Below are 14,244 nucleotides of genomic sequence, written 5' to 3' on the forward strand. Positions count from 1 at the left end.
AAAAATTCTGAAGAATCCAGATTAATACAAAGGGAAAATAATGGGTGGGTAGGTAGGGGAAACTAAATACTTGCATTGTCTACCAGGGACTGTAATATTTTCCTAAAGACAGGAAAATTAGTGGGGGAATATAGAGTTCTCCATTTTTATCTTTTTTCTTTCCTAACAGGTATGTGAATACTCTTCTGAAGCTCATTCCACCGGTACTAGGACTCCAGGAGCAGCTACGTCAAGCAGTTCAAAATAGGGATATGGAAACTTCTCATGGGATTTGTCGTATTGCTGTAGCCTTAGGGGAGAATCACTCTCGGTGAGAAGCATTAAGTCTTGTGTTGGTATTTAATAACAGTTATTGCTAAAGTGTGGCTAGAGCCATTCAGGGTTCTCTGTTCCTCTCAGTTTGCAATCTCTTGAATTCCATTTAGAGATCTAGAACAGCAGTTGCCAACCAGTGGGCCAATGGTGGTCCGCGAAAAAAATTTAGGTGGACCGCAGAGAAATGTTACCCACAGAGGCACCCCCCAAAGCAATTAATCCAGGCTGCACAGAAACACAAGGCTGCGCTGCCACCCACATGGCCCACAGGAACCCTCCCCACCCACTCACTCCTTACCTGGCAAACTTGCCTGCTAAATTGCTATTTTATTTATTTTTTGACCATCAACTGTTCTGCTGTGCCGGGAGATTTAGATTAGCTAGGAAGCAGGAAATGGTTGGATTTCTTGCTTTCCAGCTAGTCTTTAGATCTTCAGCTCTGCTTTTAAGCACAGCGAAACCTCCCTCCCAGTCCTTAGGACTGAAGGTTCTATCGTTCAGTGCAGACTCACGGCAAGCAAATTTTATGTGACACACTCAGGTAGCCAATGGCAGATAGATAGGTCACTGAATGATTCTGTGAGCAACTCAATCTGCCTGCTTGCTTTGCCTGATTTTGCGTAAAAGTTGCTCTTTTTTAATAAAAAATTCAATATTTATATAAATATTTATATACAAGCATGCCCAGCCAGTCACATGACCCCCCCAAGCCACACCAACAAATTAGGCCACGCCCACAGAACTGGTTAGTGGTCCCTGAGGTTTAAAATTATGAGTTTGGTGGTTCCTGAGGTCCAAAAGGTTGGTGACCCCTGATCTAGAAGATGATTTAGGTGCTAATTTATAATCTTGGTTTTGTGGGGAACTCTACAGAATCTGAGATTTGTTACATGCACGGAAGTTTTTCAGGTTCTAAAACAGTTCCAGCTAATGGACCTCGTGAATTGTTGAATCCTATTCCATATGTATTATCTTAACTTCTATATTTTATTAGAGCATCTGTGACCCATTGGGTCATCATTTCAAAGATAATTTCTACTGTAGAGAAACAAAATGGTCATGGTCAGGCAAAAAAGAGTGGGAGTGACTTCCACCTTTCTGCAAATTTCCCTATTAATTTGCCTACTGAGAATCTGGCAGAGTGTGGTGGAAATGACAATCACTTGACCACGGCAGCACGGCCACAAAGCAGTGCTTAAACAGCCACAACTTTGCCGAATTTCAATTCCACGGGAATAATGAGTCCCAGATTTTGGACCCATTATTTAAGTGAGCTCATTTGAGATACATTGATTCAAAAGTTGTGCCCTTTGATACACATTCTCATCCAACTGAAGGTTTAAAAATGGGAGTTTGGGTCGTATGTAGATTCCTATGGGCCTGCCATGATATAGCAGTTTCCTGATTCTGAATTCTTACTACCTTCCATAGAGCACTTCTGGACCAGGTAGATCATTGGCAGAGTTTCCTGGCATTGGTCAACATGATAATGTTCTGCACCGGAATCCCAGGACACTATCCTGTGAATGAGACCACAAGCTCACTTACACTCACTTTCTGGTATACATTGCAGGTAAGAGTTTTCTTCCTGAAACTGATTCCTTCAATGGTCTTTTCTTTGCTTGATATTATTTATTTATAAGAGCCATGGTGGTGCAGTGCTTAGAATGCATTGTTGCAGGCTAATTTGTCTGACTGCCAGGAGTTAGATTCTGACGGGTTCAAGATTGACTCATCCTTCCATCCTTCCAAGGTTGGTAAAATGAGGACCCGGACAGTTGGGGACAATATGCTGACTCTGTAAACCACTTAGAGAGGGCTGTAAAGTGGTATATAAGTCTAAGTGCTATTGCTACCTCCTGGTTTAGTGGTTTATGTATGCATATTCGACTTGTTCTGTACTTGTAGTAGAAGCACACATTATATAGTTGGTGTTGATATCAATTCCATAGTATGTAGTATGTAAATCAGTAGACAGTCAGATTTCAGTCAGTCAAAAGTCCTTCTTTGTGATCAATACTTTGCTTATTAAAGTGAAGATTCTTGTTTCCCTCCATGCAGTGAATGTTTTACTGGGTAGTAGAACTATTATCTTGCTGCATCTTGTTTCAGCCCATGTTTTATTGTATGTCATTGGATTTGAATATCCATCTTGTGTTTAAGTAGGATGCCTTCTCTACATAACATGGCATATTAGGTTGGCACTCCTGCAGTGCTCAAGAACAAGGTTGTTTGTTGCTGCATTTCTAAGTGCCAGCTTGAAATAGGATGAGGTCATTTGTTGTTTCAGTATGTGCTTGATGTAGTACATCAGCCCACAGACACATTATTAATGAAGGGTGCTGAACTAGAGCTATATAGTCTATTGGGGAAGTGAGATTTTTTTTTTGCTATGTCTACTGTACTTCATAGCAATATACTTATTCTTAGTTCTCACTGTATCTTTGACTTTTCATTGTCTATTTTGTACTAGACTGCATGACTTCATCATAAGAACTAATTTATTCCTTACTTAGACAAAACTAAGAAGATGGTAGTAATTGAAAATGTGAACAGGCATACCTGGTCTGTGATATCTTCCATTTTTGCCTAATTGCTGGGAAATGCTGCTGCTTATTTGGTGGATTGACAAAATATAATATAAAGTTGTTCCCTTACTTTATTTTAAAACAAAGACGGGCAATCCATTCTGGGGAACTCAAATAAACTCAGTTGCAAACGTATATCTAAAAGACATATGTAGGCCTACATTTGTATCTTTTTTCCCATTAAAACAACAGCAGCCTCTTATTGTTGCCTTGCAGCTAGAAGCTAGGAAAAGTGTTAAATGCCAGGAAAGGAATCTGGGGTGCCCTTGCAAATGAACAAGCCAATATTCGGCAGAGCAGCTGAAAGATTTGAGGAAAGTGGTACGATACTGAATTGTGAATTCTAGCTATCTCATCAGAAAGTGATGATAGCAGTAATTTCTTATGACCATACCCAACTCTTAGGATAGTTGTGTCACATAGTTTTCCTTGCAATTGAGCAATTATCTTTTTGTTTGCAGGATGACATTCTCTCTTTTGATCCAGAAAAACAGGCAATGTATCAGCAAGTGTATCGACCTGTATATTTTCAGTTAGTGGATGTACTCCTACATAAAGCTCAGTTCCCCTCTGATGAAGAATACAGTTGCTGGTCCTCTGATGAAAAGGAGCAATTTCGTATATATCGGTATGATCTTTTGCTTAGTGGTGTCTTTTAATATATGAAAGGGCTTGTGAACTGCAAAAGAGTAGTTAATCAGATAGTATTGGTTGTAATGAAGGCTGAATGTTGGATTGTTAGTGTTTATTTTAGCTATTTCTGTGTATTCTTTGTCTTATAAGCAGATATTCTTGTGATTCTTTTCTCTTTCAGAGTGGACATTTCAGATACTTTGATGTATGTATATGAGATGTTGGGAGCGGAACTGCTGAGTAGCTTATATGACAAACTGGGCCGCCTTCTGACAAATTCAGATCAGCCATCCTCATGGCAGGTGAGGATAGAGTTCTCCTGTCAGATGAGAGCAGCAACTAGTGAACCATTGGCCAGGACTAGGGACTAGAGAGGAAACAGTGTAGAAGAAGTAATGGAATAAATGGGTATTATGAAACTTTTTGCCATTTTTCCAGTTTGAGATCTATATAGGCTATTTCTAACATGGTTAACAACCATTCACAAATATGACTGTTGTAAAAAAAATCATTTTCTGACCAATGTGCATATTTATCACCACTTTTTAGGGAAGTTCTTGGCGGCAGAGAAAAGCAGCTCAGGAAGACATATCTTGTTTAAGCAATCTCTCTGTCTTACAAGGTGGGGAAAAGGAGGAAAAGCGGGTTAGGCTCAGGACCCAGTGCAAGATCACGTTATCTGAATGCAAGGACAGCAACCAGTGATCTTCACAATAGTGCTCTCTCTCTCTTTCTCTCTCCCTCTCTTTCTCTCTCTCTCTCACACACTTGCACACTCAGCTACTATTTTGCTTAACAAGTTGTTGGAATGAAATGTGGTTGCTAAATGAAAATTAAACTGCCCATAATCAAGTGCTCCAGCTGAATTTTAGTGAAATGCTCTGGATACCTTGGGGCCTCAAACTGAAGCTGTGAGTTTTTTTACTCCTAGATTAATATAGAGATTGCTGTATAGTAAAGGCACAGTCCCATTCCCTCTGGTGTTACAGAAACCAATGCTTTTACTGAAAGCTTAGTGAAAGGTATTAGATATGTCTGCTACATACAGACAGTTTTAATGTTGGGCCACATGTCCATATATGGCAGCTGATCAAAATGGATCACCGAGCTCTGTTATCGGAGTGCTACTGGTGTGGCAAACAGTGATGGATATGAAGTACCAATGATGGTAGGGGTTCCTTATCCATCACTGTGACAGCAAACAAAAAATGGAGCCCTGACCATGATTTACAAACCAAAGCATTTAGAAGTAACAATCATGCCGATGCTCCAGAATACTGAGCATGTTGTAAACGAAGTGATGTCTCTCTATAAAACGGCCCATTGAAAAGGAATGTGTGCAAGATATTCTGCTTCTTCTTTCCCCATTTTGAAGTAGTGAAGCCAAACTAGTGTGAGAAGCCAAACTAGTTAACTTTCAGTCAATTGCTGCTCAGGCCATATATGCAATGGATCACAGAATAAGGACAATGAGTATAATTGGGGATGTGCATCCCAGATTCAGATGTAAAAATAATAATAATACTTGCTTGAAAAATAATACTTGCTTTGGGGAAAAATTTATATCATAGAATTAATTCTAAGAAAGAAAATGACAACTATATTTTTCTGTGTGATCTAGCTCCATACTGTACCTCTTTTGTCAGAATCAAAATTTGAGAGGGAGCTGTTTGGTGCTGGATTCAAAACATCTCTTTTTGTTTCTGGCAGAACACGGAAGCTTTACTTTATGGGTTCCAGTCCATTGCAGAGACCATAGATGTAAACTATTCAGATGTGGTTCCTGGCCTTATCGGCCTCATCCCCCACATCAGCATCAGCAATGTACAACTTGCAGACACGGTGATGTTTACTATTGGTGAGGAAATTGGGCAAGTGGAGGGGAGAAGTTGTTGAATGGGGAAGATTGCAATTCTGAGATTATGTAGCTGTTGCAAAAGGATAGCTTAACTTTGAGAAGGGTTCTGCCCACTAATACTTTGAGAGCTGAGTGAGATTATATGTGGGGAAGAGGTTTTCAGCCAAGCAGTTTTGTTTGGTAAGAAGTTGCTATGCTATTCCCTGAATTTGCTTGTTATATCAGCAAAGTAATCTTGACTTGTTTCTTTTTGTTACTAGGGGCTCTATCGGAATGGCTGGCTGATCACCCTGTAATGATCAACAATGTCCTGCCCTTGGTATTGCAGGCTCTGGGCAACCCAGAATTATCTATCTCTAGCGTCTCTACTCTTAAGAAGATATGCCGTGAGTGTAAATATGACTTGCCTCCGTATGCTGCCAACATTGTTGCTGTCTCTCAGGTAACACAAAACATGGTTTAATGCAATTAAAATCATAGATGGATAATTAAAATAAATAATACCCTTATTGAAATAGATCCAGAAGTTTCATCCATCACTCTCTATGTCACCATACCCAATAATGGAATATTTGAGATTAGCCTATATTTAGAAAAAAAAGACACTTGGTCAAAAGAGGGCTTTTTCAACAGAGGTGGTAAAACTGTCTCTTTTAAACAGGCAGCAGCACATTGTTGTCTCAATAGTTGCAGATCACCTCCCTTGATCATGGCAACAGTAGCTGTCAGTCTAATCAGCCAGCAAAGTCAGTGGTTCAGCAAGCATCTCTCCACCTACCCTGCCCATGTCCTTTGACAAGCCAAAAAGAAACCATATGAAGTTATTTGGTTATTTCCTTGTGACCTGCCCCAACCCTGGAATCCAAATCAAAATAAACCATTCTGCAGAGAATGATGAAAATTGCTCACAGCGAGCTTCCAACTGTTCCAGCTTCTCTCCCCAGTATGTTGATGGAGGCAAGGCCACGTTAAAAACAGAGGATGAGTCATCTGTAGTATGCACAGGGTGAGTGCAGATATGTGTTTATAGATTTATAAGGTGGGGGGAGGGCATGGATGTGGACAGAATAATAAGGAAATAAAATGTATAACTTAGTCCTCTTCATTGTTGGTATGCAGCGTCTGACTTAGAATTACCTTTCTGAGGATATATGGTCCTTGAGGGTGGGTAGGAAGGATTCCATACTGCTGGTATTCAAAGAGTGAAAAATCTAAGCTTTTTAAGCAATATTTAGTATTGATCTAGATGCACAGTAGTAGTCTTTTTACAGTAGTAAGAATAATAAGAGCATTCTAAATAGCATATATGGCCTGTATCGATGTGTGTTTATAGATGAATTCAACTGAGTTGATAATCTTTGTATCTTGTCCAACTACAGATGTCTGGTGAGATGATTGCATGAAAAGTAGAGGCCATTCTTTTCCCAGTAATAGAAATTTAGTTAGGATGGCTTATTGTCTTTCCCTTGTTTAAATGTTACCTATGTTGTATATGATAAGTTCTATTGACTGGCAAGTAGAATCCCGGAGGCAAAGTCTTTACAATCAATTGCCTATAATGAAATCCTGATTGCTATTCTTTTTTTTTTTTAATTTGTACATTTTTCTCTGAAGCCTCCAATCCCCTAGAATCTGTATTTGGCTCTCAGGATTTTCAGGTGGTACTATGGTTAGGGCATTGTTGATGTAACTAAATTCCACATTAGAGGCAGCATTCACTTTCTTGATTCTTTCCCTCTGTAGGAGGTGCTAATGAAGCAGATTCACAAGGTAAGATTGTTTTCCCCATTTGTCAGGAAATTACAAGTATGCATAAGATATGGTTTCTTATCAAACTACAGTATTTCAGTAGAATTGAACATTACAGCCAATGTGAGGGTTTATTCGTCAGACAAAATGAGGCTTTCAGTTCCTAAATAGAGATTTAGTTATGTCTCCTAATCACAGAAATGGCCGTTCCTATATATCCTGAATCATGCCGTTTATAAACAAGTTTCAGGATAAATTCTCACAAGGCATTATTAAGTTTAAGCTTGTAGATAATTAAGGATTGATTGGGAGGATGAAGTGAGATTTTTAAATGCAATAATCAAATTGAAAAAGCTGTCCATCTTTTCTTTTTAGACAAGTCAGTGTATGTGGTTGATGCAGGCTCTGGGTTTCTTATTGTCTGCCCTCCAAGTGGAAGAAATTCTGAAGAATCTACATTCGCTTATAACTCCTTACATCCAACAATTAGAGAAATTGGCCGATGAAACGGTGAGCTACATCAGATGCCTGTTAATAGTTTCTGCTTTTTCTCAAGGAAGACTAGACCTCATTATCCTTTTTGTTACAAGTCATGCTTAATTTGAGAGTCCTCTTTTGCTTCCTTTCATTGGTGATTTCCGCCATTGTCCTTTAGTTTGTATTCTTCTTTGTTACAATCCCATTTATCACTTCTACATTTTCTCTTATTAATATGGGGTAGAATAGGATGGATATAGAAAGTATCTCTGAAGGGTGGTTTAGCTACTGTTTATATTATCCAAGTGGAGAGAAATGCACAGTGATGCATGACTGAGCTCCCTGATGCTCCTTGCTAGTTTTGCACTATTTTTGGAACCAAATGATGCCCAGGTAGTCCTTGACTGACAATTTAGCAATTCTTCGAAGTTACAACAGATCTCCTATTTACTACTTGGTCCTGGTGGTTACTCCTGTGGTCACATGACTGCATGTCAGGCACTTGGCAACCAGCATGTATTTTGGGCCATTTGCAGTGTCTGTGATCACATGATTGCATTTTATGACATTTTTGCCAAAACTCTGGCATTTACTTCCCGTTTGTGACAAAACGGCTCATAGCTTACAATGGTTTCGCTTTACAATTGCTTAATGACCTCTGCAAAAGTCATTAAATTGGATTGGTCACATGTGTGACACTTCATGACTGTCACAACTTAGAATAATCATGGTCTACTCTAGGGCATCACTGTCTTACCTTCAGTACAGTCAGCTTTTGGGTGGGGAGAGGCTGACAGGTGCTAGCAGACCAAGACTCTCCTTCATCCCTCAGCAGATCACAGGAGAGGGCAGAACTGCTCAGTGAACCTTGAGTATCTCTTCTGCCTTTTCAGGCTTCCTCTTCCATTGTCTTTCTCCATTAAGAGAGGCATATTTTTCAGACTAGAAAAAGCTGCTTACTCTGTTTGCTGCTGCCACAATTATTCAGGCTGCACTATAGTTTTGCAGATCTAAAAGCTCCACTTGAGGTGGAGCAATTGAGCATGGCCAGTACTGAAAGGAAACCCTAGGAGGCACACTAGTGGCAAGGTATTATCACCCCAAAGTGATTAGACCCCAGCATTCCATTTGATTTCTGTTCTCTTTGCGGTTATGCCTAGATGGGGGAGGGGGCATGAGAAAGTGAGTTTTTCTTAGGCTACCTCACAAATGCATTTTTCTATGAGATTCAATAAATAGTTAAGTGTGTGAATCCTACGTGCACATGCACACAAACACATACATTCTTCATTGCTTTGGTGGTCTTAAAATTCCCTTACCATACATCCTTCAGAGGATGGTGGCACATCTGTTCCAAAATAGAAGAAACTGTGTTGGATTAGCAGACCAAATCTAGTCTAACAGTTACTCGGGGTCCCTTTACTAAAATCTGTATTTTCGGAGAATGCTGCTCAGTAAAGCAGGAAAGCTTCTCCTGCTTGAACAGTAGTGTCCGCCATTACGTATTGAAAGAATTGTGAAATGTGAAAAAGCAGAAGGCCTTTGAAAAGGGAGTAGAGAGGGCATGTCAAAGCCATCTGAAGTGGCCATAATCCCATTTTTTCCCTTAAAGCACATGATCAGTAAAGAGTCTTAAATCCAGAGCAAATAGGTATTGGGACAAACTGAAAAATATTGTTTTAAAACTGGAACAGCTCAATAGGACTTTAAACTGTCTTCATGGTTGGCTGGGGATGAAACTAAACCAATGTCAATCCACACTTGAAGTGTTCAATTAGCTGCTTTATTGCTCAAACCTGTACACAGGAATCTTCTCAGACTAACCATTTGCATCTGGATGACACTAGATAAGGTTCAGTGGCATTCAAGGGGGTCAGACTTTGCCTTCTTGTGCCCGCATAGAAGTTCTAGACTAAGTCCCCATTTGACTCCTCCACTTTCTCTCCTACAGGCAACGTCATCTAATTTAAGAATGGTTATTTTGGTATGTATATGTTCATACTATAGTTAGGTGTATACAAAGATTAGCCTGAAGTCTGCTAAGAAAATGAAGCATTAAGTAGCTAGCTGTGTTTCACAGTGCTATTATTTCTTATTGATGCCAGCTTAGAAAATGTGATGATAGTGGCCTATATCCTGGGCCACGTGTGATGACTATAGTGATACTTTATGTTGCAGCCCAATCCATCTAACAAGCTAGCTATTATCCATATATTGGGTCTACTCTCCAACCTCTTCACCACTTTGGATATCAGTCACCATGATGATGATCATGAGAACACGGAGGTTAAAAAACTGCCGGTGCCTCAGGGCCCCAATCCGGTGAGTGTTGTTGCATAGTTGAAGAAGTTCTCTTTGTATGTTAATACAAGTAATTTTTAATAAATGCTTAATTCCTCTGCAATGCAGTTATTATGAGCAGCTTTTCCTGTAGAAAGTAATATTGTCCTTGTTAAAAAATATGAGGAAAGTGATATTTTTATATTCCTATATTGTGTTTTGTACTAATTTTATTAAAAGTTTTAAATACAACAATAAAATATAATACAAACTTAAAATAGGAAAAGAGAAAGAAAAGGGTACAAAAAAGCAAAACAAGAAAAACATTTCTTCCCCCAAAAGCAACTTCCCACCCTCATCATGACAAGTATAAATAATTTCATAACTTTTCATCTCCTTTAATAATAAATATAAAACTTTAGATCCCATAATTCATCTCTTATTCGATGCTAATCATATAAGCAACATCTTCAATCAGCAAAATGACTAGTCAAGAGTTTAAAACAATATTATTTAATATATATAAAACTCAACATTCTACATCTCAGCTGTTAGTTGTAAGCAAAACCCCATTTAAAAGACATAAAATGATTCTGATAGACTAATATAAACAAGGAAATCTAGTTTAACATGACAAGGAGGGACCATTTCTCCTTTAAAAAAGACAAGTTGCCAATACACAACCTTCTATGCCAACAATTCCAAAGAAAACCATCCCAAATAAATTATCCCATTCAAATAAACATTCCCTACCTCAACTATAAATTACAACAAATCCACATTTAGTAAATATAAAGGATTCTAATATCCTAATATAAACAAAAAATGAAAAATTATCATAACAAACAGAAATAATTTCTCATTTTATAAAACAAATACATAGAACTAAAAAGACGGGTACAGAGTCAGTTTAAACACTATGAAATTAAGGTACATAATCGAGTAAGGGGAAAAGCTTAATCATCATATTAAATGCAAGCAAATACAATATGCCACATTTTTCCTGTCCAAATATTGGCATCCAAAAAGAACCACCTAAAATCACGACATTCCCATTTTAAACATGGTCAAATAAACCAACTTTGTATTCCCCCTTTTTATACAGAACAATCTTTATAATCCATTCAGATAGTTGTTGAACCTTGTTAGGAATGTCTTCAATAGTGTAAACAGCCTTGTTTGTAAGTCCAGCAAAAACGGTGTTCTCTGGTATTTATTTCCTTCTTAATTTTTAAAGTCTTATCTATTTTTTCTTTATATCTGATAACAAATCCTAATTCAAAGTTCTGATTGATAGATTTTCTTACATATGTTTTTCCATACATCTTATTCTGGGAAGACACTGTTCCAAAGAAGACACAAGATAGCTGATATAATTAATTCAAAGTCCTATTGCAGTTCCCATTACAGTTTTCCAAAGATATCTCGGACAATCCTTATAAATTTCTTTTCTTGTTATGTCTCCTATATCTGAACTGTTTTATTTCCCACAAAAATATATTATTTAAGATTAATTTAAACTCTTTAAAATCCAATATTCTAATGTTTTCTGAGCCTTTTCTCTATTTAAAACTTTTATAGGCAAAACCTTGTCTTACTTTTTTGCTATTTATTTTAAAATTTAATTTTAAGATTAAAACATTTTTATATTAAAAGATTGAAGGCATCGCATCTCATCTTGTCACTTTGAAGGTGTCTTAACTTCTTTGAAGCAATTAATAGGCAATTTCCACAATGGCCCATCTTCCCTGGAAGTCCCTTGTATTCTTCTGTTCTAAGTGAGACTCTTTAGCTGAGTTACCCAAGATCATGAGCAGTTTTATATGACTTTTAGTGTTCAGAACATTCCTTAAAAAAAAAAAAAAGATTCGTTTGTATTAGTCATTGAGAATGAGAAATATGATATGCATTGTATATTTTTAGATATGCATTACTAGTGCAGTTATAGGAGGTGCCCAAAAGGTTTTCAAGAGAATCTCTGACACTCTTTCAATCTGAAAATCTGAATGTCTATAAATAAATTCAAAATAATGTAAGACACACTCATTTCTGAATTATATTCTCTGTTCATTCTCCTTTATAGGTAGTGGTGGTATTACAGCAAGTTTTCCAGCTCATCCAGAAAGTGCTCAGCAAGTGGTTAAATGATGCCCAAGTTGTGGAGGTAATGCTTCTTCTAGTTAAAAAGAAAACAACCCACACAAAGGGATACAGGGCAGGGCATTTGCTTCAGATAGTTACCGTGCCTGAGCAGGTGGATTTACTGCTTTGATATCTGGCCAGGGATCTGCTAATACTAGTAACAGAACATTTCTTTTAAAAACATAGGCCTACTAGGAGGAGAAACCCGGATTTATCCTGTGATTCTATAAAAATATTTGATCTGTGATGGGTACTTGACATGCTGCTGTAGTATACTCATCTGAATTATGCTGGTGTGTTTCTTAGCATTAGATCTGCTCTATTTCTTCTTAAATAGCTTGAAATCACCATGCCACCCCCTTTCTAAGGTAAGTTATGGCACATATGAATTGAGTCAAGCATATACACTTAAGAAGCATGATATCATCTATCTAGCAGTAGTGCCATTTGGATTATTATTCATTCACTGTATTTTTATCGCACTGCAATTTTGTAATTTTATATGTATATATGTAACCAAGTATAAATATGTATGAACTGTATGAATAACAACTTTGCATTCTTGCCTTATAATAAGTTAAAATCTACTTAAGTTGCTTAAAAAAAAACACCACAATTTTACTATGAAAGTATTTAAAACTTCAAAAATATTTACTGTTAATCTAATACCGATCTGATTTGTTTTTAGCAAAATGGTATCACTTTTATTCTATCCTACATGTTTAATTGTTTAGCATTAATTAAGCTATCCATTTTACATTGTGTCCTGTCTGGGGATTGATTCTAGAAGATAATTTCAAGTAATTCCCTTAATTTGGGAGGGGCTGAATTGGTTCAGTTCATTTTGGTCCAGTTCAATTTTTTCCTCCGATGACTTGGTAATACAGCTTTAAACATCTCAAAAATGATTGCTGCAGTTAAAAAAAAAAGGAAAGAAAGTAGTTGGGAGAAAACAGATATCCAGCTGTGCTCATGCAGATATACAAGAAAGGAACATTGAGATTTAAAGGGCTTGCTGTCCTGTTGCTGCAGCCTAAATCAGCCTTGCTGTGTCATTCTTTGGTTGACCCTCACTAATGGGAAAGCAACAATCATTGTGATCTCTTCTCTCCCAAGAAAGTGCCATGATAATTTCTCCCTCACTCCTCATTTCCTCTTGTTTTCTTTGTTACTTTATCTTATATAAAATATTGTTGCATTTTATATAGCATATAAAATATAATTTTATGTTGTTGTAAATAGTTGCAATATCTTTTTTAGGCAGCTCATTTAAAACCAGTGGATAAAAGTAGCCAATTGAAAGGGAGTGCAACAATTGATCTATGTGTATTTCACCCTAGAGAACTGAGAGGTATATCCTGTGAAGAGTTAGGGATTTTTGTAACAACTACCATGAAAGAAAGAAGAAATAAACTATACAATTTGTAACAGGAGATTAGCAACCAGCTGCTATATCCATGGGCCTAGGGCTATTCCTTTTTAGTAGTATTTAGTATTGAGACAAATGAGTACTGGAAATTCTTTAAACTCATTTCTGGTTATGTTTTGTTTTCTTGCTTGATCTTTTGCTTTGGGTTACACACTTATTTAAAAAGAAAGATAAGTATAATCAGTACACACTTGAAAATAAGCTTTCATATGGCTAAAATTTTGTTTGATATATCTGCATGACAAATCAAAAGCTAAATTCTCAATCATTTCCCTAATAAAATTATATCTCTAGTTTTGCCTCAATATGAATGAGGTTCTTTGCATTTTTAACAATGCTTGAATATAAAATTTAAAAAATTGTGCTAACTTCAATCCCTTACTCAGAGTAAAATTCTGAAATATGTATTTCTGAAAAAGAGGTATCTCACCTATGATTGTAGACATCCAATGAAGGAAGTCATGATTATTCTATGGTCCCAGCGTTGAACTGCTCTTACTGACTTTTGTAAAAGTCAGTAAGATATTTGAAGAGTACAAAGAGTGCTATCATTTAATCCTTAGTCTTCTCTACTCAAGAATAGTCTTATAATTTTCATTGTCTTTTGCTGAACTATTCCAATTTAATTGAATCTTTCTAAATATGTGCAGCCCAGAATTGGACATAATATTCAAAGTAGGATTTGTCCAGTGCAAAATAATTGCAAACAATCTTTCTATTGATTTGGAAACACCGCTTCTCTTGCATTTGCCTTTTTTTTGGTATTGATGTAA

The 14,244-nt window shown here is 37.1% G+C and overlaps 1 protein-coding gene across 2 annotated transcripts in view; it reads left to right on the forward strand.

Annotated features, from left to right (window-relative positions):
* The window catches only part of IPO13 (importin 13), a 52,988-nt gene that overhangs the window by 22,440 nt on the left and 16,304 nt on the right, over positions 1 to 14,244 (forward strand). For both annotated transcript variants that reach the window (XM_026706997.2, XM_026706998.2), the window contains exons 3-12: positions 170 to 310; positions 1,747 to 1,888; positions 3,365 to 3,531; positions 3,718 to 3,838; positions 5,247 to 5,394; positions 5,655 to 5,836; positions 7,138 to 7,164; positions 7,519 to 7,653; positions 9,799 to 9,942; positions 11,984 to 12,064. In XM_026706997.2, the coding sequence (XP_026562782.2) occupies positions 170 to 310; positions 1,747 to 1,888; positions 3,365 to 3,531; positions 3,718 to 3,838; positions 5,247 to 5,394; positions 5,655 to 5,836; positions 7,138 to 7,164; positions 7,519 to 7,653; positions 9,799 to 9,942; positions 11,984 to 12,064 (1,288 nt within the window). The remainder of the gene's footprint in view (positions 1 to 169; positions 311 to 1,746; positions 1,889 to 3,364; positions 3,532 to 3,717; positions 3,839 to 5,246; positions 5,395 to 5,654; positions 5,837 to 7,137; positions 7,165 to 7,518; positions 7,654 to 9,798; positions 9,943 to 11,983; positions 12,065 to 14,244) is intronic.

Source organism: Pseudonaja textilis, chromosome 3 (genome assembly GCF_049901715.1).
Source record: "Pseudonaja textilis isolate UNSWEBS1 chromosome 3, rPseTex1.2, whole genome shotgun sequence".
NCBI classification, from domain to species: Eukaryota; Metazoa; Chordata; class Lepidosauria; order Squamata; family Elapidae; genus Pseudonaja; species Pseudonaja textilis.